Here is a 23090-nt window from a genome sequence, read left to right on the forward strand (position 1 = left end):
GTTTCCCTTGGCACTTTATCCCTCTCCCTCCCACTTCCTGCTTTCCTCTGCTCAGCAGGAACTAGGCACATGAACGGCATGTGGAAATCTTTAACTGGACAGTCATTTCCATTTGGGTGCCTAGGTCTCTCTGCTCATAGGACTTTCCTTTAGTCCCTGCTACACAGAAATTTCTGAAGGTCATTTTATTGTCTCCTGGAAATATATATTGGGACTAATAACCTCTGTTGTTTTTAGTCTGTATATGTAAAGAAGGTGAAATGGTTTGGGTTCCTTAGGGCTGGGTACATGTGCTAAAAGAGAAATAAGAAATGGAAAATGGGGATTTCCTTCTAACTTTCCATGCCATTTGCTTTTGCTACTTTAGTATATATGTGGTATGATAAAAAATACGGTGAATGTTTAAATTAAAAAATTAATATACAGTAAAAGATACATTGCTATTAATTCCCCTCAAAATACTCCCCCTCATTTCAAACACACTTATCCCATCATTCTTTCCACTTTCTGAAGCAGTTCTGGAAGTCCTCTTTAATGAGTGTCTTTAGTTGTGCTGTCGTGACTGCCTCTATGTCCTGAATCCACTCAAAACTTTTGCCTTTCGTGGTCATTTTGACTTTGGGGAAGAGCCAGAAGTCGCATGGTGCCAGATGTGATCAATAAGGTGGACAAGGACACACCGTAATATTTCTATTTGACAGAAATTGCCATATACCAGAAGCAATGTGTGACAGGGAGCCTTTCCGTTGTGATCACAAAATACGGTGAATGTTGCTAACGAGTGCCATCCAACTGAAAGGCAATGATCTTCAATACAGGAAGTGATGCGTTGAACCTTAGTAACAGTGTGTGACAAGTTTCAACTTGATTGGTGCAGTCAGCAGGTGTGAGGTATGGTTGAGAGAAGGTGTGTTTTAAAGTGTCACATATCGCTTCTGGTACGGCAGTTTCTATCAATAAAAACATTACAGTGTGTCCTCATCCACCTTATTCACTGGACCTGGCACCATGCGACTTCCGGCTCTTCCCCAAAGTCAAAATGACCATGAAAGGTAAAAGTTTTGAGTGGATTCAGGACATCGAGGCAGCCACAACTGCGCAACTGAAGACACTCACAGAAGAGGACTTCCAGAACTGCTTCAGAAAGTGGCAAGAACGATGGGCTAAGTGTGTTTGAAGCGAGGGGAAGTATTTTGAGGGAGATTAAAGACAATGTGTCTTTTACTGTAATACATTTTTATTTTTATTCAAACATTCACCGTATTGTTTGATGACACATTGTATATAGTGTGTATGCAAAATACTTGTTAAAGTTCTGAGTTTTAAGGAAATGTGTCATTGAACATCCACCTTTCTTTTATTTTCTTAAATAAAAGATACTAAACGGTATTTCTCTAATTGTTTATATTAAATGAAAATAGTCATACACATCCATGTGAGGATATACACACTAAACAGAATCATAAGAGACTCAAGAATTTACATTCGGGACAATATCAAGGATTTTGGTATCATTCAAAAGATGTGTAGTCAGCTCTAAATTGTCTAATAAGCATTCAGATCAACTGCAATAAAAAATTAGTGCATTTGTAAAAAATGTTGAAATCACTGTGAATCTGAAGAACCATCCCCGTTTTACAAGGCATGCATTTTTTTTTCCTTTTTGAGCTGCATGGCTGCTGCCCCGTTGTCCACTTGCTCACAGACCGTCTCATCCTCTTATTCTCCCCCGAGTGGTGAATTGTATGTCTCTCCCTCCTTGTGACAGTAGCCCTCTCTGGGCAAGCAGTAGCCACATAGTTAAGGGGAAAGCGGATGGGGAGTGAGAGAGGAGAAGATTGTCAGTTTTCTCCTCAGAGCCAAGACTGGGAAAATAGAACCATTATTTGAGGAGAGGAAGCAAGCACAGGGACTCCGTCTCTGGCCAGTTCTGGTGGCTTTAACATTTTCAGAGAATTCATCTAAAAAAATTGAAAACACAGACTATTTCAACAATTTAAAACCTTTGATTGTATCAATCAAGTACTTTGTCTTGATTGACATTTATAAATTATACTTTTTCCTTACTTTGGGATAATGTGTATATGGTAAATGCATATCTAGAAATTATTTTTAATTGTGGAGAGTAACATATAGAAAAGCACACAAACATGATTTACACTTTAATCAATTATTAAAATATTAATACAGATATTGTTGCCATCAAGGTCAAGAAATAGAATCTTCAGAGCCCTTCATGCATACCCTCCAATAGTACTTCTTCCCTTCCTCTAAAAAAAGGTAACAGGTTTTCTGACTTTTTTTAGGGTAATCATTGAAGTTTAGTTTTACCTGTTTCTGAACTTTATGTAAATAGATCATGTCTTACGGGTTGGTTTTTCTCAACATTAGGATTATCAGTTCCTCCTTCTTCCTATAGTGGTTGTTTCTGATTTTCATTGCTGCATTGTAGTTCCTTGTATGAATATATCACATTTTATTTTTTCGTTCTACTCTTGATTGGCATGCGGTTTGTTTTCAATTTGGGTCTATTATGAATAATGCTCTTATGAACATTCTGCTAGTATAAATAAACAGTAAGCTTGCCTTTTTTTATTATTATTAGTTGCTTGCAGTTTTCTTTGAGAGAAATTTTGCAATTTGGATTTTTTGTATGACTCTATGACTTACTGTGTTAAAATTTCCCACTATGATTGGAGTTGATTATTTCTCTTTGTAGTTATGTCAAGCTCTGTGTTATATTTTGAGCTTTATATTTTATTTTACATGTTCATATTATTAGGTGCATACAAATTTAGAATTATTACATCTTCTTGGTGAATTGAACATTTTATCATTACGAAGTGACCCTCTTACCTCAAGTAATGCTTTTTGCCCTAATTTGTGTTTACATTAATACTGTTTGATTCCTTCGGTTAGGTTTGTACAGTGGTTTTTTCCACTGTTTTCTTAACAGTGGAAATTTCTGTATCCTTATGTTTTAGATTGTCTTTTGTAAGAGCATGTTTGTTTGTTTTTTAAATTCAAAACTGAATAACCTTTGATTTTAACTTGGAGAACTTAATCTGTTTTAATATTGTGTATGTACTGGTATTTTTGAGTTGAAATCTACCATCTTGCTGTGTGCTTTTTATTTATCTTGCCTATTCTGTATTATTTTTTTCTGTCAAATCTTGCTCTTTGGGGATTAAGTGTTTTTTTATTATAAATTTTTCTCCTCTGATAACTTGGAAATTATATACTGCCTTTTAATCTATTAATGGTACCATAGAAGTTCTAGTATGCAGTCTTGAATTATTAAAGTCTAATGCTAACTCTTTTATTCTCCTTTTCCTGGAAAATTCAGTGACCTTAGAACTCTTAACTCTATTATTCTCTTAGCTTATTTACTACAGTTTTTATATATTTAAATTTCTGTATTATCTAAAACCCCCAATGACACTATTCTTATTTTATATCATTAATGATAATTTACATTTTCCTATGTATCTACCATTTTTGTTGTTTTTCATTACTTCTTACATTTCCAGACTTATATCTGGGATCATTTTTCATCTGCCTAAGAGCATCCTTTAAAGTAGTTTTTTGGTGTCAAATTCTTTCAACTTTAGTGTGTCAGAAAGGCTTTATTTCACCTTTATTGTCGGATAGTATTTTAGCCGGGTATAGTATTCTATGTTGGTCCTTTTTTCTTTTCATGGCATTGAAGATATGTTTTCTGGCCTTCTCCTGTGTTTCTGTGTATCTCATTCATTCTTCTGTATTTTTCCATTGTTTTTAGTTTCTGTGTTTTATTCTGGATAATTTCTTTTGATATATCTTCCAAGTTCACTAATTTTTCTTTTCAACTGGGTCTAATTAGTTGCTAAACCCACCCGTTGAATTCTTAATTTCAGTTATTTTGTTTCTCAGTTCTAGAATTTCTACTGTATTCTTCACCTACAGGGTCATTTTTTAGAGTTTTCAGTTTCTTGATGAAAGTTGGGTTTTATCTTCACAGGGGACTCTCTTAATTACTGTATAATTTTGTCTAGTTTTTGAACGATCTGGAGTATGGCTTTTTCAGTTTTTGTCCATTGTTGTGGGGTTCTTGTTCATGTGTTCTTTTCTTCCTGTGTACTTGATTCTCTTTAATTTTTCCTCTGATAACTTGGAAATTATTACTGCCTTTTAATATAATTTTTATTGTACTTGAAAAATTATTTTTAGAAATAACTAGAAACTTATGATGATGTTATCTTCCTCCAGGGAGGATTTTTGTTTGCATCTTCCAGGCATCTGGCAGCACTAGCAACCTGGTACCACCTTAATTCATTTTCAGTTTCACACTTAGGTTGTAGTTTCTATGTGGGCTGGTTCACTTCTGGGTTACCCATACTCAGAGTGCATGCTAATGGGCCCCAACCCTAAGGGTAGGGTGGTTTACCAGGAACTCACTTTGGCAGGCCTGGCCTACTTTTACTCTCTAGCAAGGCTTTCAAAAGAGCTGCTTTGCCTTTTAACTACCTCTTCAGCATCAGAAATGCCTGCCTAGGCCTGTGCAACCATATGTACCAAGATTTTTCTCTGATGATTCTACACTCTCCTTTTGATTCTTTGATGATTTTGAATTATGTTTTTATATTTCATGTAGCCTTTTAGAATAACTTGGAGCAGGAAGGTTGGTTTCCATTATCTGAAGTAGGATTGATATTCAATGGAATTTTAACTAAGTATGTTTACATTATATATATGTTCTGTACCATACTTTTGTTTACCTATCCTGGTCAATCAAGATAACTTATTATAGACTTTCACTACCAGCTATTTTAGAGTGGCTAGGAGAGCCAGGTAAAAAACATCTTTTGAAGATACTAGAGAACTGCAAAAGTACTTAGGACTCAAGGGATTAAGATCCTGGAATGAAGGGAAGAATACTGAGCAGACATTCTATAGCAGCTTCCGGGCATTTGCCATTTCTTGAGAGCTGGGAGAGACCTAGAACCTGGAAGAGGTCCTGTGCTGAACAATTTCATGGGACAGTTCCATGGGTTTGGAGAGACAACTGGAGTTCCAAAAGCAAAGATTATTAATCTGACTCCCTAAAAACATAAAACTTTTATACACTAAGAAATAGAAAAGTAGAAGAAAGCATAAAATTAGAAAATCAGTATTTTTCAACCCCTAGTGGATCTCAAATTACCACCAGTAGATCCTAAAACCATAAGGGAAAGAGTTAATGGTGAACTTTATGATGGCTGAATTAGGTTGACAATACATGAGACCACTGGCCAGTTTCAACATTATGATACATGAGACAACCCATTATGTGCCTTCAGATTTGATTCAAAGTGCATAACACCACAAAGGGAGGATTCTTGCAAAAGAATTCCCCCTGAATCTAATGAAACTTGTAGATCTAGCTGTCAGTTTGTAAGCAATATAGGAGTTAGCAAGACATGTTAACACCAAAGGAAAGCAATCAGCCAAATATCTCACAAGTGTGAGATAAATTAAAGGAGAAACATGAATATGATCATATGGAATGTGTAGATCTCATTTGGATCTAAATATAAACAACCCAAATGTAAAGGGTAAATTTTAAGAAATTTGAACATAGATGGGCTATTAGATGATATAGTTGGCTTTATTGGGTGTGAAAGAGCTATTGTAGTTAAGTTTCTTTTTTAAAAAAATCCTTATAAAAAGAGATACAAATCAAAGTATTTTGGGTAACATGATATGATGTCTGTAATTTGCTTTAAATATGGAAAATTTTAATAATTGAACTGGTTAATGGATACATAGGTGTCGTGCGGGGAGGCCTGCAGGGTCTCTGGTCCCGCTCCCCACATAACGCAGGATATGGTGAGGCCAAAAAGGAACACCCACGGAGCCATAGGTAGGGGAGTCATACCACTACGGTCTCACTGGAGGCTGGGTTCACTGGACGTGCGACCTGCTGTCCGTTTTGTCTGCAACCCACCGACGACTCTCTTTCACTCTCCTCCACTCTCCTCGGCTCTCCTTTGTAGCCGCAGCAGTTATATTAGTGGCTAATGGCTCAATGGCTACAGCTGACGGCCAACCAGCCACAGCTGACGGCCATCTACTACCCGAGCCAGCACTCCTCCACGTGAGGCCGAGAGCCTGTAAACTACTTTCTGGGGCTCTGTCCCCACAATAGGGATTCATTTAGCTGTTTTCTCTACTTTCTGTATATTTAAAAATACTCATTAAACAGATACTGAAAAAAAAAGGAAACATCATAAACAAAATTTCACTTGTACCACATAGCCTGTGTCTTAAGTAAGAATGTCATAAGCCACTCTCCTTGGGTGAATGTCGGCTGTTTATGAGTGGTGTCAAAGGGGTATAAACCTCATTGTATTTGTATAGTGTATTTCCCAGCTGTTAGTTTCACCTGTCAGACATGTGTAACTCTCCCATTTCTAAGGAGGCACACCTTGATCTATAGTCTTACTAAAACTATATGGTAAGGAAGAAGGGCAGCAAAACTGGGGTGCATGTAGTTTAAAAGAACAGGAAAAGGGTACTAGGTGGGTAAAACCCACTGATATCCCCCATCTTTCTCTTGTTAGTTACTCAGGACATTCAAACCTACTGCTTTCCATACACATACTTTTTAAAATACTTCCAACTGACATAATTTAACTCTCTCTTCCGTAAGAAAGGGAGTGTCGTGCGGGGGACCCGGCGGGGTCTCTGCTCCCGCTCCCCATACAAGAACGCAGGATATGGTGAGGCCAAAAAGGAACACCCACGGAGCCATAGGTAGGGGAGTCATACCACTATAGTCTCACTGGAGGCTGGGTTCACTGGACATGTGACCTGCTGTCCGTTTTCTCTGCCAACTGACTGACGACTCTCCTCCACTCTCTTCCACTCTCCTTGGCTCTCCTTCGTAGCTGCAGCAGTTATATTAGTGGCCAACGGCTCAATGGCCACAGCTGACGGCCAATCAGCCACAGCTGATGGCCATCTACTACCCGAGCCAGCACCCCTCCACGTGAGGCCGAGAGTCTGTAAACTACTTTCTGGGGCTCTGCCCCCACAGGGAGATAACTCAAAGTACTGCTACTAGCTTCAAGTGCAGAGTTGTGGATAATGTTAGTTCCTCTTCCCATCTCCATTTTATTCTGTGAATTATAGACTTCAGAAAATTTATCTACTAATAATATATTCCCTATGTGCAGTAGTAGCAGAGGAAAAAATGAAAGAGAAGGGAATTAAAAAAACATTATATGACATAGCAAACAAGGCATATACAGATAGCGTCCAGAAACCTCACTCACGTAGTTTGACCAAGCAAGCGTAATTTGCACATGATGACAGAGCACTGCTGGGTGCGCCCAGCCTTGTGGCTTGGAAGATCAGCCCAGTCCACAGCCTGCCGTAGGCTCTTCCCAGAATCCAAATTGCCCACACATGCTTTGGACACTGGGTATGCTGGGTCAGATGAGCTGAGTAGCAGAGTGCTTCAGCGCAGGCCAGCTGTGCAGTGATGCTTGCTCTGGGCCCTACACGCACGTTCTCACTATAAGGCAGATGGGTAGAAGCAGATAAAAGGTCTAAAACCCGTGCAGTATATGTTGCCTTCAGAATCCCCGAGATATCAGCCAAACATTTGCCTCTTAGCAGGTGTAAGGCACAGACAGCAGTTAGCATTCACTTTATTTTTCATTTGTTTATTACTACTATTTTTGAGTAATTCGTGTATGTGGTATTAAATTGAAAAGGTGCAAAAAGTGTACAGTAAAACCCAAGTTCTTTCCCTGCACTTACTCAGCTACCTTGGTCTCCACACTTGGAGGCTCTACTGTTTCTTGTGTATCCGCATTTGAAAGGGCATATCCTGACTTGGCACAGACCGTTAGATCACAAGAATCTTCCTAAAGGGGCAGGCCCTGTGTGTTCTGAAATGTAAGCAAGGCACCTGTGTCTTCCTCCTCTCCAGGTTCTGTCATCCTGATATCTTCCATATGGTAGACCAGTGTAAGGGGTTGTTTCCTGAGTTGATACCCCTGAGGCAGGTGAAAGTAAACTGCTCTCTCATGTCCTCAGTTTATCTCAACGGAGAAATGCTTCATAACTGCAGTCTGGGTGCCAAGGGTGGTAATAATTAGTTCCAGTCAGACCTCACATCTGAAAGTGCAGTTTGAGTAGGGGACACCATTTGATTATGTTTGTGACAGCCTAATGTCATTGACTGAGACCCTTTGGCCCCTCATTTGGGCAGGTGGGGATTCTCTGTAAATCACCAGGTGAGATGTGCCGTGCTGTTGTTCTTTGATAGTCCAGCGACTTTCACCTGCCCATTCCTACTACAAGGGTATGATGACTGCAGGTGGTACCTTCTTGTTCATGGACTTCTGGGATCCTATTCCCTGACACAAACAGGAGTTTCACTGCCGTTGTCCCTGATTTGGGCCAGTAACCAGGTCTAAATTCCCTTCCTTTCTCAAAAGGTCTGTAGACTGTAGCCCACTATCTGGTACCAGTTTATACCAGATACTCTTATCAGTTTCAGACCATACTCACATCAGTTTTTTGTGTTCTTTGATTGAAAATCAGAGAAACCAGCAGTGGTTAATTTAAAGGAAAAAAAGGAGGGAAAAGAATTTTGTGGAACGCCCCCAGGCTGCTGACAGAATTAAAGAGAGAGCTGAAAATCCAGGACTTGATAGGGACATAACATAGGGCAGCTCCAGGGCTCTAGACAAAGAAGTCTTTGAATGACTTAGTTCCACCCTTAGGTAAGTCTACTCAAGAGTCAAGTTCCCAGCAGAGTCTGGTTTGCCTGACTTGAATCATCACCCCCCCCCCCCCTTGGCTGATGGCACAAGGTGCCTTGATTAATAGACCCTCCAAGACTTGGGGAACAGAGGAGAGATACTTTCCTAAATGAACAGTAAGGTGCTGTAACCAAGAGAAGGGAGGAGAAATGCTCAACAGGCAAAACCAACAGATAGATGCCCATTCTGGAGTGTTCATGGTAGTTCAGTGTTGCTCAGTAGGAGCATCGTTGGGGCAGCCGTTTTTCTTTGTGAGCTGCTGTCCCAGTGCATTGTAGTACGTTCACCATCCTTGGCTACTGTCACGAATGCCAGCAGCACTCCCACTGACTGCTGCCGTCACAACCAGGGTACCACTGCTTCCTGACCACTACCATCGCCTCCTCCCCACTCCTGCCCTTTCAGACAGGCTGTGGACTAGAATATCTGGAGCGCTGCACTGCATGATCCCTAAAGCTGTTTCCATTTAACACAATCAGACGCATTTCCATTGCTAAGCAAAAGGTTGTTTGTAATTTTGTCATAGAATAGTATTTCCTTTCTCTTCTATAAAAAAGTTCTTCAGTTTATTCCAGTTATAAAATAAATAAGCGATGGTGATGTAATGTACAGCATGGTGACTATAGTTAATAATACTGTATTGCATATTTGGAAGTTGTTCAGAGAGATCTTAAAAGTTTTGTTTTGTTTTGTTTTTTGTGTTTTTTAGTTTTTCCAGGACCCATCAGCTCCAAGTCAAGTAGTTGTTTCAATCTAGTTGTGGAGGGTGCAGCTCACAGTGGCCCATGTGGGGATCGAACCAGCAACCTTGTTGTTAAGAGCACTGCTCTCTAATCAACTGAGCTAACCGGCAGCCCCCATCTTAAAAGTTTTAATCACAAGAAAAAATTTTGTAACTGTGGTGACAGATGTTAACTGGACTTATTATGGTGATCATTTCACAATATATACTGGTATCAAATCATTATGTTTTACACCTGAAACTAATGTTACTTGTCAATTATATCTTAATTAAAAAATGAGAAAAAGAGTTCAATTCAGTGCCTCCAAATATCTAAACTGATCCACACCTAGAGCCATATGAAATATATAAGAAATTTATCAATTTGTTTCTTCAGTTTATTTCTTTATTTAAGGGCACTCACTTTAGAGCCAGACTGTGAATTCAAATCCAACGGTTGTAGTACTAGCACTTACTTGTGTTGGGTTTTTACGTAATCTCACTTTGGGCAATTACATACTCCCTTGGTGCTTCTGTAAAATGATGATAATAATAATTGTACCCGTTTCAGAGGATTGCTGTGGGGATTAAATTAGCTAGATGCATAAAGTATTTACTGTATTCCCAAGAACATAGTGTGCGTATGTATAAGCTACTATATTTCTAAAATGGGATATTAATAATTTTTATATAGGTAACATAAAAATACCTCAAAAATTTTTTTGGTGGGGAGCTACCTTTTAAAAATTAAAATGCTTTATCTGGAAAAGTATTTTGTTATGGCATTTAGCTTAGAACTATACTTTGAAAAATATCAGTGAATTTTTCATTCCTTCAGTTAATATTCATTGAGTGCTTGCCAGGCATGTGGCAATTCTAGGAAGACAGGAGATTTACATAACAGTGCAGGAAGCAGTAACGAAGTGAGCAAATAAATACCCAGGGTAATTACCACTGTGATAGGAGCTGTGGAGGAATCTGCAGAAAGGCCTGGAAGCAGGAAGGTTTTGGTTTGTTGGTGGAACAGATGAGAAGCCTGGATCAGACTGTGGTCAGCTGGGGAGAGGCGACATGGGAGGTGGGAGGTGTGCTGGGGGTTTGCAGGGCCTTAGAGACTCTGGTAAGGAGCTGGGATTTCTTTCCAAGAAGCTATTGGGGGTGGGGTAGTTTAAGCACAAATGTGCTGGCTCAGCTTTACATTTGGGAAAGTTGTTTTTGTCAATTGTTTTAACTGAGTTGTTTTTTCTCATTGAGAATGAATTGGAGAGGGGCAGGTGGGACCAAGTAGAAAACCCTAGGGAAGACATGGATGAGATGGGATGCCGGCAGTAGAGGTGAAAAGAAGTGGATGAAATCTAATCCAATCACATAGTAGGCATACCTGGGAGATACTGCGAGTTTGGTTCCAGGGCACTGCAATAGAGCAAATGTCTCACGCAAGCGAGTCACATGGCTTTCTTTTGCTTCCCAGTGTATATATAGAAGTTATTTTGATACTACTGTAGCCTGTTAAGTATGCAGTGGCATTATGTCTAAAAAAACAATGCACATACTGTGGGGGCAGAGCCCCAGAAAGTAGTTTCCAGGCTCTCGGCCTCACATAGACAGGTGCTGGCTCAGGTAGTAAATGGCCATCAACTGTGATTGCATGGCCATCAGCTGTGGCTAGTTGGCTGTCAGCTGTAACCAGTGAGCCATTGGCCACTAATATAACTGCTGTAGCCACGCTAGCAAAAAGAAAGAGAGGAGAGAGAAGAAGAATGGGGGCTAGCAAGAAGATGGCGGCTGGGCTGGCAAGCGTGGATGGCGGTTTGCGGACAGTGTGGATCCAGCCTCCAGTGAGAGTATAGTGCCGCCAGAGAGAATATAGTGGTATGACTCCCCTACCTATGGCTCCGTGGGTGTTCCTTTTTGGCCTCACCATATCCTACGTTATGTGGGGAGCAGGAGCAGAGACCCCTCTGGATGCCCTGCAGGCCTCCCCGCACGACACATACCTTAATTAAAAGGTACTTTATTGTTAAAAATGCTAAACACCGTCTTAGTCTTCAGCGAGTTGTAATCTTCTTGCTGTTGGAGGTCTTGTCTCGATGCTGATGAAAATGCAACATCTAGAAGCGCCACAAAGTGAAGTGCACTAAAGTGAGGTGTGCTGGTATTTATCTTGGAGGTAGAATTGACAGGTATTGGTGATGACTTGGACGAGGAGGGCTGTGAGGAAAAGGGAAGAATCATTTCTGGCTATTACGTGCCATTTGACAGGTTGCGTATATTCCCTCTATTATTAAGCCTTTTTTTTTTTTTTTTTCATTTTAACATAAACCTTTTCAAAACTAAACTTTTTAGTACCATTTTAAAACTTTGCTCTTCTTGGTCTAGATTTTTTTTTTTGCACTACAGCCAAATTGTACAGTCTTTTAAAATTATTTTCTTGTTTTCCTGTTGAGTAATGAGAACCTCCTTTCTTGATGTTTTTGGCGCTTAATTGGAAGCATTTTATCTGTTAATTATTGCTGCTGAGGATTTAAAGTCACTTACCACTTTCAGAGTAGTCTTTTGAAATTAGACAGCTGAGTGTCATCCCTGCCCCAGGAAAGTATGAGTGTTTAAAGGTCAGCACCTGTTGAAGCAACCCTCCCTTCTCTGCCAGGTGTGCTTCCCATGGTGACGAGGGCAGGGCCCGGAGCTGGGATGGTGGTGGTGGGGAGGCCCCTAGCTCTGCCAGAGGCCCACACTCACTGCAGAACTCCATTATTCTGTTTAATATGTGCTTCACGTGTGCTAAGTGAAGTTTCAGTTTTTGTTTTCTGTCACTTAGGACTAGTATTCCTCCTCAGTAATTGGAGTTTATCATATTTTACTAAAATATGACTTCTTGTGAATCAATTGATATCAAGCATATATACAGCATTCTTTAAATTAAGCAGATTGTTCACATCGATGCATGTGGAATGAATTATTTTACTCTTTTCTAAGAAATGAAAAAAAACTGGGAAGAAAATTCATTAGACAGTAATGCAGAGATTTTTTTTGCACCTAAATGGGAAGCCAGAAATGCATATAAAACGCAAGAACTTCAGAAACATTTCTTAGACATGGATGTTTTATTAAATGCCCATGGATGTTTTTGATTTCCCATTACATTAAAAGACTCAAAAGAACTTCACATTCTGAACATTTAAAAATAGCTCAATCTTAAAAAAGATATAAAGTATTATCAGCTGTGCTTTTTGTACATAATTAGCGGGTGCCTGTGGAGGTATAATGACTTTTAGTGTAATGATGTTACTCATGATAAAAAGTTCAGATGGTAATGATTGGGGCTACAGCTGGATGACACATTTTAAAATAATTCAAAGATGACTCTACAGAAAGCATGCTATTTTAGTTCCTTGTAATCCCCTTTCACTCATCAGTGAATTGTGAAGGTATCAATAAAAGATCCTTCTTAAAATGAAACATTTTCCCCCTTTGTTACAGATTGGCTGTGTGCTTACTGTTTCCTCCCGTGCTTGGCGGGCCCCTGGGAAGGTACATCACCATCCGCCTTCGCTGAAATGGCTCAAGATGCAGTGGGCCTGTCTTCTGACTATCAGTTTTGGATATGGAAGCTTTCGGTTTGGGGCCAGGCCTCCACTTCAGAAACTCAGCAAGACACCTGCCGTCACCTGCCTCAGTTTCAGGAGTTCCTGCGGCAGATGTACGAAGCTCTGAAAGAGATGGTAAGTGGTGGAGCAAAATTAATGCAGTTATTTCGAGACATCAGGGACTCTTTACCAGATTTCGCCAAGCCTGAATTCGATCAGGGTCAGGGATTTGTGGTATTGGCCTAATATTTTGAAGGAGTAGAAAGACAAATTACCTGTAGGTAATACAGACAGGAAGTGGTTTCCTTGTTTCTGACTTATTATAACTTCAGTCTTTTTTCTTGATTAGTTGTGTTGTCACATGAGACTTCCTGACCAATCAAGTTGTTTTTAAATATACAAGACTTGGACACTTGTTGTCAGATAATAATTGGGATTCTTTTAAGGGCCTTTGCATTTATTAAATATTGAAGAGTTTGCTGAAATGCTTACCCTTTCCTCAACCCTGTTTTAAAGTGGGCTTTACAAGAGGTGATAAATATTAAGATCTCTTATAAATATTTTAAGTGATCTTCTCTGGTGAATAGTAAGATTTTGAATGTTTTTACAATTGTTATTTAATTTATTGTGTTAAAACTTTGATATATAGGGCCAGCCTGGTGGCTCAGGTGGTCAGAGCTCCATGCTCCTAACTCCGAAGGCTGCCGGTTCGATTCCCACATGGGCCAGTGGGCTCTCAACCACAAGGTTGCCGGTTCAACTCCTTGAGTCCTGCAAGGGATGGTGGGCTCCGCCCCCTGCAACTAAGATTGAACACGGCACCTTGAGCTGAGCTGCCACTGAGCTCCCCGATGGCTCAGTTGGTTGGAGCGCATCCTCTCAACCACAAGGTTGCCGGGTTCGACTCCCGCAAGTGATGGTGGGCTGTGCCCCCTGCAACTATAAATGACAACTGGACCTGGAGCGAAGCTGCACCCTTCCACAACTAAGACTGAAAGACAACTTGAAGCTGAATGGCACTCTCCACAACTATGATTGAAAGGACAACTTGACTTGGGGAAAAAAAAAAAAGGCCTGGAAGTACAGACTGTTCCCCAATAAAGTCCTGTTCCCCTTCCCCAATAATAAAACAAACAAACAAACAAACAAACAAACTTTGATATATATTTAATTGGGCATAAGATTTACTTTTATTGTAATATTTTTATGAATTAACATGTGTGGGGGCAGAGCCCCAGAAAGTAGTTTCCAGGCTCTCGGCCTCACATAGACAGGTGCTGGCTCAGGTAGTAAATGGCCATCAACTGTGATTGGATAGCCATCAGCTGTGGCTAGTTGGCCGTCAGCTGTAACCAGTGAGCCATTGGCCACTAATATAACTGCTGTGGCTATGCTAGCAGAGAGAGAGAGAGAGAGAGAATGGGGGCTAGCAAGAAGATGGCGGCTGGGCTGGCAAGCGTGGATGGCGGTTTGCGGACAGTGTGGATCCAGCCTCCAGTGAGAGTATAGTGCCGCCAGAGGGAATATAGTGGTATGACTCCCCTACCTATGGCTCCGTGGGTGTTCCTTTTTGGCCTCACCATATCCTGCGTTCTTGTATGGGGAGCGGGAGCAGAGACCCCGCAGGCCGCCCCGCATGACAAATGGTGCAGCGAGCAGGGTCTCCCGCACGACAAATGGCGCAGCGAGCAGGGTATGGTGCCGGCCAAAGCTCTCCGAAATGTGGTGGAGCAGTTTGTGTGTATGAACACTGAGTCTGAGGAAGACCAGGAGGAGCAGCTACCGGAGAGCTGGACCCCCGTGGAGGGGTGGGAGGACGTGGACGGTTCTCCCACCAGCACAGGAAAAGCCATGCAGCTGCTGCAGAGATGGAGCCCTATGGAGAGGTGGAAAGATGTGGACGGTTCCCCAACCAGCACAGGCCGGAGAAAGCGAAGGTCGTTGCAGCCCTGTGGGCCGGGAGGTTCCTGCTCGTGCAGCCCGGATGCAGGACTTGTAGTCCCAGGAGGTAACGCTTGCTGAGTCCTCCGTGGGAGATGAGGGGGAGGTCAAGGTCGTCCCTCACCCCCAGGACTGCCCTGGTGAATGACTATGGACTATGGGGAATTGCCTTCCATCCCTAATTTAATGGACCGCTTGACTGTTTGTTTGGGAACTGTTGTTACTGGAACTGGGGGATATTTGCTTTTGTCTCTTGACTGGCCGCCATTGAGAATATGTAAGCACCTTGATTGTGAGTCGCTGTTGTTCCAGCAGGGTACCCTGAGAGGCACAGAGAGAGTGGCAGTGCCCTGAGAGCCCTGGCTGTGTCCAGGAAGTGTGGCTGTGCCCACAGAGAGTGGCAGTGCCCTGAGAGCCCTGGCTGTGTCCAGGAAGTGTGGCTGTGCCCACAGAAAGTGGCAGTGCCCTGAGAGCCCTGGCTGAGTCCAGGAAGTCTGGCTGTGCCCTGAAGATGCCCTGGCTGTGCCCAGGAAGTCGGGCTGTATCCCAGAGAGAGTGGCAGTGCCCTGAGAGCCCTGGCTGTGCCCAGGAAGTCGGGCTGTTCCCAGAGAGAGTGGCAGTGCCCTGAGAAATCCTAGCTGTGCCCGGGGAAACTAGTGGTACCCTAAGAAGTCCAGGAAGTCTGGCCGTGCCCAGAATCACTGGTGGTGCCCTGAGAAACCCTGGCTGTGCCCAGAGAGCCTGGCTATGTCCAGGATATTGCATTCACCCCCAGGCTCCTCGCACAGGTCCCCTCGCGGAAGACGCTTGTCGCGTAGATTGTGAGGCGAGAGCCTGTAGGGGTGGAGTGTGGGGGCAGAGCCCCAGAAAGTAGTTTCCAGGCTCTCGGCCTCACATAGACAGGTGCTGGCTCAGGTAGTAAATGGCCATCAACTGTGATTGCATGGCCATCAGCTGTGGCTAGTTGGCCGTCAGCTGTAACCAGTGAGCCATTGGCCACTAATATAACTGCTGTGGCTACGCTAGCAGAGAGAGGGAGGAAAAGAGAGAAGAATGGGAGCTAGCAAGAAGATGGCGGCTGGGCTGGCAAGTGTGGATGGCGGTTTGTGGACAGTGTGGATCCAGCCTCCAGTGAGAGTATAGTGCCGCCAGAGAGAATATAGTGGTATGACTCCCCTACCTATGGCTCCGTGGGTATTCCTTTTTGGCCTCACCATATCCTGCGTTCTTGTATGGGGAGCGGGAGCAGAGACCCCACAGGCCGCCCCGCATGACAAATGGCGCAGCGAGCAGGGTCTCCCGCACGACAACATGTTTTCATATTGTAAAAATATTATTTGTTTTATACTTACTGTCTAACTTCAAAATGAAAAGCAAAATTCTCATTTAACATAGGTCTTCTTTTGTTATGTTTTTATTCCCTTAATCAAAGAAGCAAGTGGGAAATTTGAGTAATAATTCATGTTGATGATTGAGTTCATGTCTTTAGAAACTATAAGGAAAGACGCAGTCTATATGAACAACCAATGCTAACTTCTACAATTGTTTTTTGTAATAAGATTTTGTAACTTGATCTTAAAATGGTCCCAGAAAGTCTAAGACCGGCTTTGATGCTGAGACAAATGTAGGAATTTATTGCTGCAATAGTAGGAAATGCTTATCGTTGCAGTTTATGTGCACTTTATCTGAGTTTGGTCTTATTTTTGAACTTTCTGAAAGGTAAAGAAGTGGGAAAAGGGCCAGCATGCGTATTTTTAAATCTTAAGCTGTTTCCTATTTGGTTGATCTTTTTTGTCTCAGGTTTTAGGTTGTTGTAGACTAAGTATGATGTCATTTAGCATGTAGTAATCAAAATAGTAATAAACACAGATCTATATCTTTATGCTTTGGCTGCTTTTATTTCTTTTTACAAGTTCCAGAGTTCTTGTCCTCCTAAACCTTCTTTGAAATAGCCCTACTGGAGCTGAGTTAGGAACTTCTCTTATTACTTTAGAATAAAACTCTAGGAGGAAGATGAGATTGTAAAGATATTAATCATCCATAATGTTTTTTTCACTATTATGCAGTCTGTTATTTTTAAATAAAGTGGCCTTTGCTGGCTGTTAAGTATGAGTAAAATGAAGTTAATTTTACAACAAAATTGATTTTACCTAAATATGTTGTATATATTAGTTTTGGTGATTTGGTTTAAGGATGAAGGAATGTGGATTCGAGCTACCTAATCTATAGTGTCAGTTCAGTCTTTCTGAGTTGCATGGTGCCCTTTTACTAACCAAAACATAATTTTCTTTTGTAGGATTCAAGTACAGTCATTGAAAGATTCCCCACAATTGGTCTACTGTTGGCAAAAACTTGCCAGAATCCTTTTATCTTAGCATATGGTAAGAATCCAAAGCATGTCCTCTCAAAACACAAACTTCTAACAATTAAATTATAAACTTGTCTTCTATTTTTCATGAAGCAACTTATTAGATGTATTCATTGCTCCATTACAAAGATGGCATCCTTTATTGTTGTCCATATATGTTTGTGATGTTTGTATAGATAAACACACACATGCAGATCTGTAGGAAAATAGAGTTCCTTGTATTAGAGGGCAGAAACTCCCCCAATGAGTGTCATAACCTCATTTTTAATTCATTGTAAGGTGGTTATAATAATGAAATAATTTCTTTGTTTCAGTTTCATATTCACTCACATACTGTTTTCCATGTGTAAACTCATTCTCCAGAGTCTAAATCCTGCATGGCTCTGCCATTATGTAGAGATGACATTTTGGTTTTACACAAGGTTAAGAGGAATTTGGGGAAACTTTGGGGGAGGTATTCCTTTACTGACCTCCTGCCTACCTGTCCAGCCTCATTTCCTGTTTAATTCTCCACGACTATACCGCATGCACTGTAGCCAGGTCAAATTACTAACCATGCCTGAAGGCGCATGATATTACGGCTTGGGACATGCGATTGCTTTTGCCTGGAACTCTGTTCTCGTCCCTCATCCTCTTAAACCTTCGAAACCTCCCTGCTGGAGCTGAGTTAGGACCCTCTCTTAGTGTCTCCAGAGCCACCAGCATTTCCCTTAATTATAACACTTACTGCAGTGTTTTATAATTGTTGGTTTGCCTGTCTGATGGCCTGGAAAACTGATGCCTTTCCAGAGCAGGTTTTATTTTGTTGTCATCCTAGGGCCCACCATAGGGTGGAGAAGGCCCCCCCCCCAGAGGTGCACAGTAGACGTTTATTTCCTTGATTTAACTATATTGTTATCTAATGTAACATTAACTTGTCATATTTTTTAGTCAAAGACTGATTGCATAATACATTGATATCAGAATAAAATATAAAATGAATATTCCTCTTTGATGTTTTAAAGAATTGTAAAATTTCTGTCTCCTAGCCAGCCGTAGGTCATTATGAGAAAGATGAACTAGGTGGGGACGGGACAACACCCACACTGGGTCCTGTGAGCACACACGCATGGGTGCACTAAACACACACAGGCTCACTTGCTCTGCCCCCACCCCCAGTCTATTCCTCTTCCTCTCTACTTATGCCGCTTGCATCTTCTTCCCAGTTGAGTTGATTCTTCCTCTCCCCATCCACTCAGTTTGTTCAAGTTCTTAATCTGAAATAGCAAAGCTATCACTGTACTTGGCCACACTTACCAGGGCCACACTTATCTGCCCGGTATTTATACATTTCAGCTATGCCAGTGTTTCTCCAACATCTTTGACCAGAAATTCATTTTCTGTACATGTATGTATGTATGTATGTATGCATTGTACACATGCACACACACATTTCATTACAGAATGCTTATTTTTATTATATGCAATCCATCTTCATTATACTATTTTTAAAAATGGTCTTCATGACTCAAAACTGATTTCACAACCCACTGATGGGTCATGACCAAAGGTCTGAAAAACACTGAAGCTAGGCTGATGATGGTGATGGAAAGAAAAAGGAAAAGAATTTCCTCCATTTAAAGGCACCACCCATGGTTAGGTACTTCATGAACTGGATAACCACTTTTTAGAAAAAAGAAATACTACACCCGTTAAGTGTACATGGTGCATGTAAGACACATCCCTAATTCAGAACGTTAAAATGTGGGAAAGTTTGTTGCAGAATCGAAGTGGAATGAGAGGCATCGCTCACTTTGTGCTCGGCTGTTGTCTGTGGATTGCATAGTGGATCTCAGTTCTTGGTGATAGCCTTGCAGGATAGGTAATTATGGATTGGAGAAAACAATTCCCTTTCTCCAGAATACAAAGCTAATAAGAACCAGGATCCCAGCCCCCTAAAGCCCTCATTGTTGTAATGATCTAACCCACCCCCACCCCACCATGGAGCATACCATTGTGGTTGAAGTACGAGTATTCCAGTCCTGGCTTTACCACGGGCTAGATTCACCTGGGTGCATATGTTCCCTGGACAGATATTTACCAAGATTTTTTTTTTTTGTATGTCAGGGCCTAGGAAAACATGGCTCACAGTTTTTGACCATTTTCCAATTAGGGAGAAAAGAGACCTAAGCAGATCAGCTAGATTTGGGGTGATGGTTGGTATCTTGGAAGTCTGAACAAGGAGCTGAGGGGAAGGAGAATTTTATAGGGGAGCTCATGCTAGAGCTGACTCTTGGAGGACAGTAGATGAGATGGGATTTTCTAAAACAAGCCATAGAACTCCCTGAGTTTCAGATTCCTTATTTGTAAAAGTGGAGGCGGGACTGATTTATCCCTATGGCCTTAAACTTGTTATCAGTCTGTGATCTTTCCTTAGCACCTTATCTTCATTACTTTGGCCCCCTCTGACAACCAGAAACAAATTCTCCAGCTCTCTCTGTTTCAATGCTTGTGTTACCTTTTGAACTGCCCATTAAATTTTAGTTTCCTGTTTGAGGTATGCCTTTGATTCTAAGCTCGCAGAGACTGACAGGCACAGGAGAATTCCACGCGTAAGCAGATCTGGTCTACATGCTGTTGTTTCCCTAGCTGGGCACCTTCTTTTCTTACAGTTACATAATATCAAAATTACTTTTTAAGTATGGTAAAAGTAAATAATTTCCATCAAGGAAAGAAAGAAGTCTCTCACAATATGAAGTGAGAACAGTATCAGAAATAAGGATACTAAGGAAGGAGGAAGGATTTGGAAATGAAAAGACACAGCAAAGAGAAGAGAAAAGTAGATAATAATAGAAAGAGAGAGAATACCTTTTATTCAGTGATGTTTTCTACTTCAAATTACTGCCTTCACGTCCTTGGAATCCTTGGTTTTAGCTCTGCCTTCATCACTGAGCATAACTCTCTTCCTCACTATTTGCTGTCTATGGCTGTGGAACAGTTGGCCCCCATATTTAGCAGCTTTAAACACTATTAATTGTCTCAAAAGAAAAATGCTCCCTTCACACTTTTGAACTAGAATTAAAGTTTAAAATATTAATTTAGTTTTATTTGAACTCACAGTTCAGAGTATATATAAAAAAAATAAAATACTAGATGGCAAATGTATGTTGGTGTATTCCTTTCCCTTCCACGCTTTTTTAGAATCCAAACTGGCAGTAAGACTTGCCGTCAGTGCCTGCCCCCATGGTGGATGCCAGGCAGGATGCTCCAGTCCCAAAGCCAGGGCCTCCCAGGGGACCCTGACAGCTCTGTCCCCTGTAGGGAGTTTGGTGGCCCTCATAATGGCTTGCCTCTGTGAATTCCTAAAGCGGAGTGAGCGCATTAACAGCCCATTTCAGTGCGTTGACTCTGAGCAAAGGAAGACACCTCCTAACGACTGGGTGCACGTTTCTCTGGCTCTTCTTTTTGTTTTTGAGAGAAAAATAAATACACTTCCTAAATGTGCGGAATCACTCAGCACCTGGGAGAAAACTCCCATCTTTTGGGTTCTTTTAGATGTAAGCTCCATAAATTAACTTTTTTCTTTTTTTGGTGTTGAGCAGCTGATTTCTGGAAATGCTTCCCATCAGGTTGTATTCCTTTTCACATGGGAAGCTGCTTGTGTAAGCATATCATTGGCTATGTCTCACACTTGCAACATGAAGACAGAATTTCTTATAATATTTAAAGCATAGGACATACAACATTCACATTTCTAATCAGTGGCATTGGTTCAACCTGAAGATCCCTAGGATTGTTAGAGGTTAAATTATATGATTCTTGAAATGAATTGATCTCAGGCAAGTCAATGCTGTATTTGAACTCATAAAAACGGGTGACAAATGAATGTCCCTCAGAATAACTCCTGATAAAATTTGTTCAGAGATACTAGTTATTAGGAGACCATAAGCCTATGGATGTTTATGGGGGAAAATGGGTTTAAAAAATTACTGTACATCTGTCAGGTTCCTTTCCTAGAGCAGGTTCTCCATATAAATTCTTTCAGGTGAGGTTTTTTTCCCCCTGAGTCTTTTGTTAATAACCAGCTAAAAATAATCAGTATCCCAAAAGGCATATTTTGGGGCAGCAAACTCTGTTTTCCCTCACCCTTTACCTTCTTTTCTTCTGCAATCTCATAGACACAGCATTTCTAAGAGTTTCATTAACCGGAAATAAGTATTAATAAAATACAAATGTGGATGGAAAAGGGGCCACATACTAACCCTGACAAGCTCAGAGGAGGCCCGCATGGCAGGCCCTACAAATTCAGAGACTAAAATTAACCACACAGGATGGTCTGAACATAAAAATTCCTAACTAAAAGCAGGACATGGCCGGTAGTCACATCCTTGGCCTGTAGCTTCCTTGACAAAGGTCAGTCTTCACCTTAAGTGAGCCTGTCTGTCATCTTTTGGCATCTGAGATAACATGCCTTTGGAATGTCAGAGTAATCCCTTTTTCTGGACTCCTCAGGGCACAAGCCATGGCACTAGAGCGAGAGACTACAGAACCCCTCATTGTTAACCTTGTTTGCTGAATACCATCTCTATGTGCTGTAAAATGTTAATTGTTAACTACCCTGGGCCTGCCAATGTAAAATAAGTATGTATCTCTCCATTTTACTTTTTGTCCAATCACAAAGCCACCCCTTTGCTTTTTCCCGCCCCCTTAATCTGCCACCAATGGATTTCATGTAACCCTCCTTACGTCTTCTCCTTTGATTCTAATGAATAAAATAAGCTGCAAAACTGCCATTCTCTGGAGCATTTTCTTAATCCATTGTGATTTTGCTTCCGGGCAACTGTCATTAGTTTGGCTCAAGTAAAAATTAAAGTTCTCTACAGGTTTGGACATTTCTTATATCGACACAAACTACAGTAAGCTACTTCTGCATTTTCAACCACACACCTGAACTGTAGTTTAATATGAACTAAGTGTGATAGGTGGGGAAGAATCTACCAAGGCCTGTTTGATCGAAGTCCACTTTATATCCCATAGTTAGAGATAGCCCAGCAAACATTTATTTACCAAACGTTTGCTTTTCCATCTCCATGTGAATTGTCTTCCTGCTCTTTGAAGTCCCAAACCACAATCCCCACCCACTTCTTCTTAGCTCAAGGTGGCATATAAGCCTTAATTGACTGACCTCTGCTCCTGCTGTGGTCCCACATTCTTACGGAACCCCCATATGTACATACGTAATAAGTTTGGTCATTTTCTCCTGTTAATCTGTCTCATGTTTATTTGATTATTAGTCCAGCCAGAAGAATTTAGAAAGGACAATTATTTTTCCGCTCTCAGAAGGGCATCAGGTGATTCTGCAGAGATTAATTCCAGGCGCTGGGTTTCCTCAGCCTCACCTCTATGGCCTTGTGACAAAGTCCATAGTTGCTTGGCTCTAATTCAAGTAATACCATCTTCAGTTTTTAGGCCTCACTTTTGCTTTCCAATCCTGCTATAAAATTTCCAGCTGGAGTGGACTCAGTTTCCAAAAGAGGAAAAGAAAATGGCTCACTAAATAGATATTCCCACCAAATGGAAGATTTCATAGTTCATCATTTTCATCACATATTTGTTAAAGTTTTAAATTTGAGAGTAAAGAATTAGGAGCATGTTAAGAGGCTTCCATGTTATCTAAACCATTTGGTACCAAACAATCC

General features: G+C 41.2%; 1 protein-coding gene across 10 annotated transcripts in view; it reads left to right on the forward strand.

The window, feature by feature from the left end:
* The window catches only part of FANCC (FA complementation group C), a 262167-nt gene that overhangs the window by 79780 nt on the left and 159297 nt on the right, over positions 1–23090 (forward strand). For 7 of the 10 annotated variants that reach the window (XM_074330248.2, XM_074330249.2, XM_074330250.2 and 4 more), the window contains exons 2-3: positions 12997–13238; positions 17341–17425. In XM_074330248.2, coding sequence (XP_074186349.2) covers positions 13074–13238; positions 17341–17425 — 250 coding nt within the window. In that variant the 5' untranslated portion in view covers positions 12997–13073. The remainder of the gene's footprint in view (positions 1–12996; positions 13239–17340; positions 17426–23090) is intronic. The other 3 variants (XM_088793528.1, XM_088793530.1, XM_088793529.1) reach the window with 1 other exon arrangement.

Source organism: Rhinolophus sinicus, chromosome 16, assembly GCF_057876585.1.
Source record: "Rhinolophus sinicus isolate RSI-liver-muscle chromosome 16, RSI-T2T, whole genome shotgun sequence".
NCBI lineage: Eukaryota > Metazoa > Chordata > Mammalia > Chiroptera > Rhinolophidae > Rhinolophus > Rhinolophus sinicus.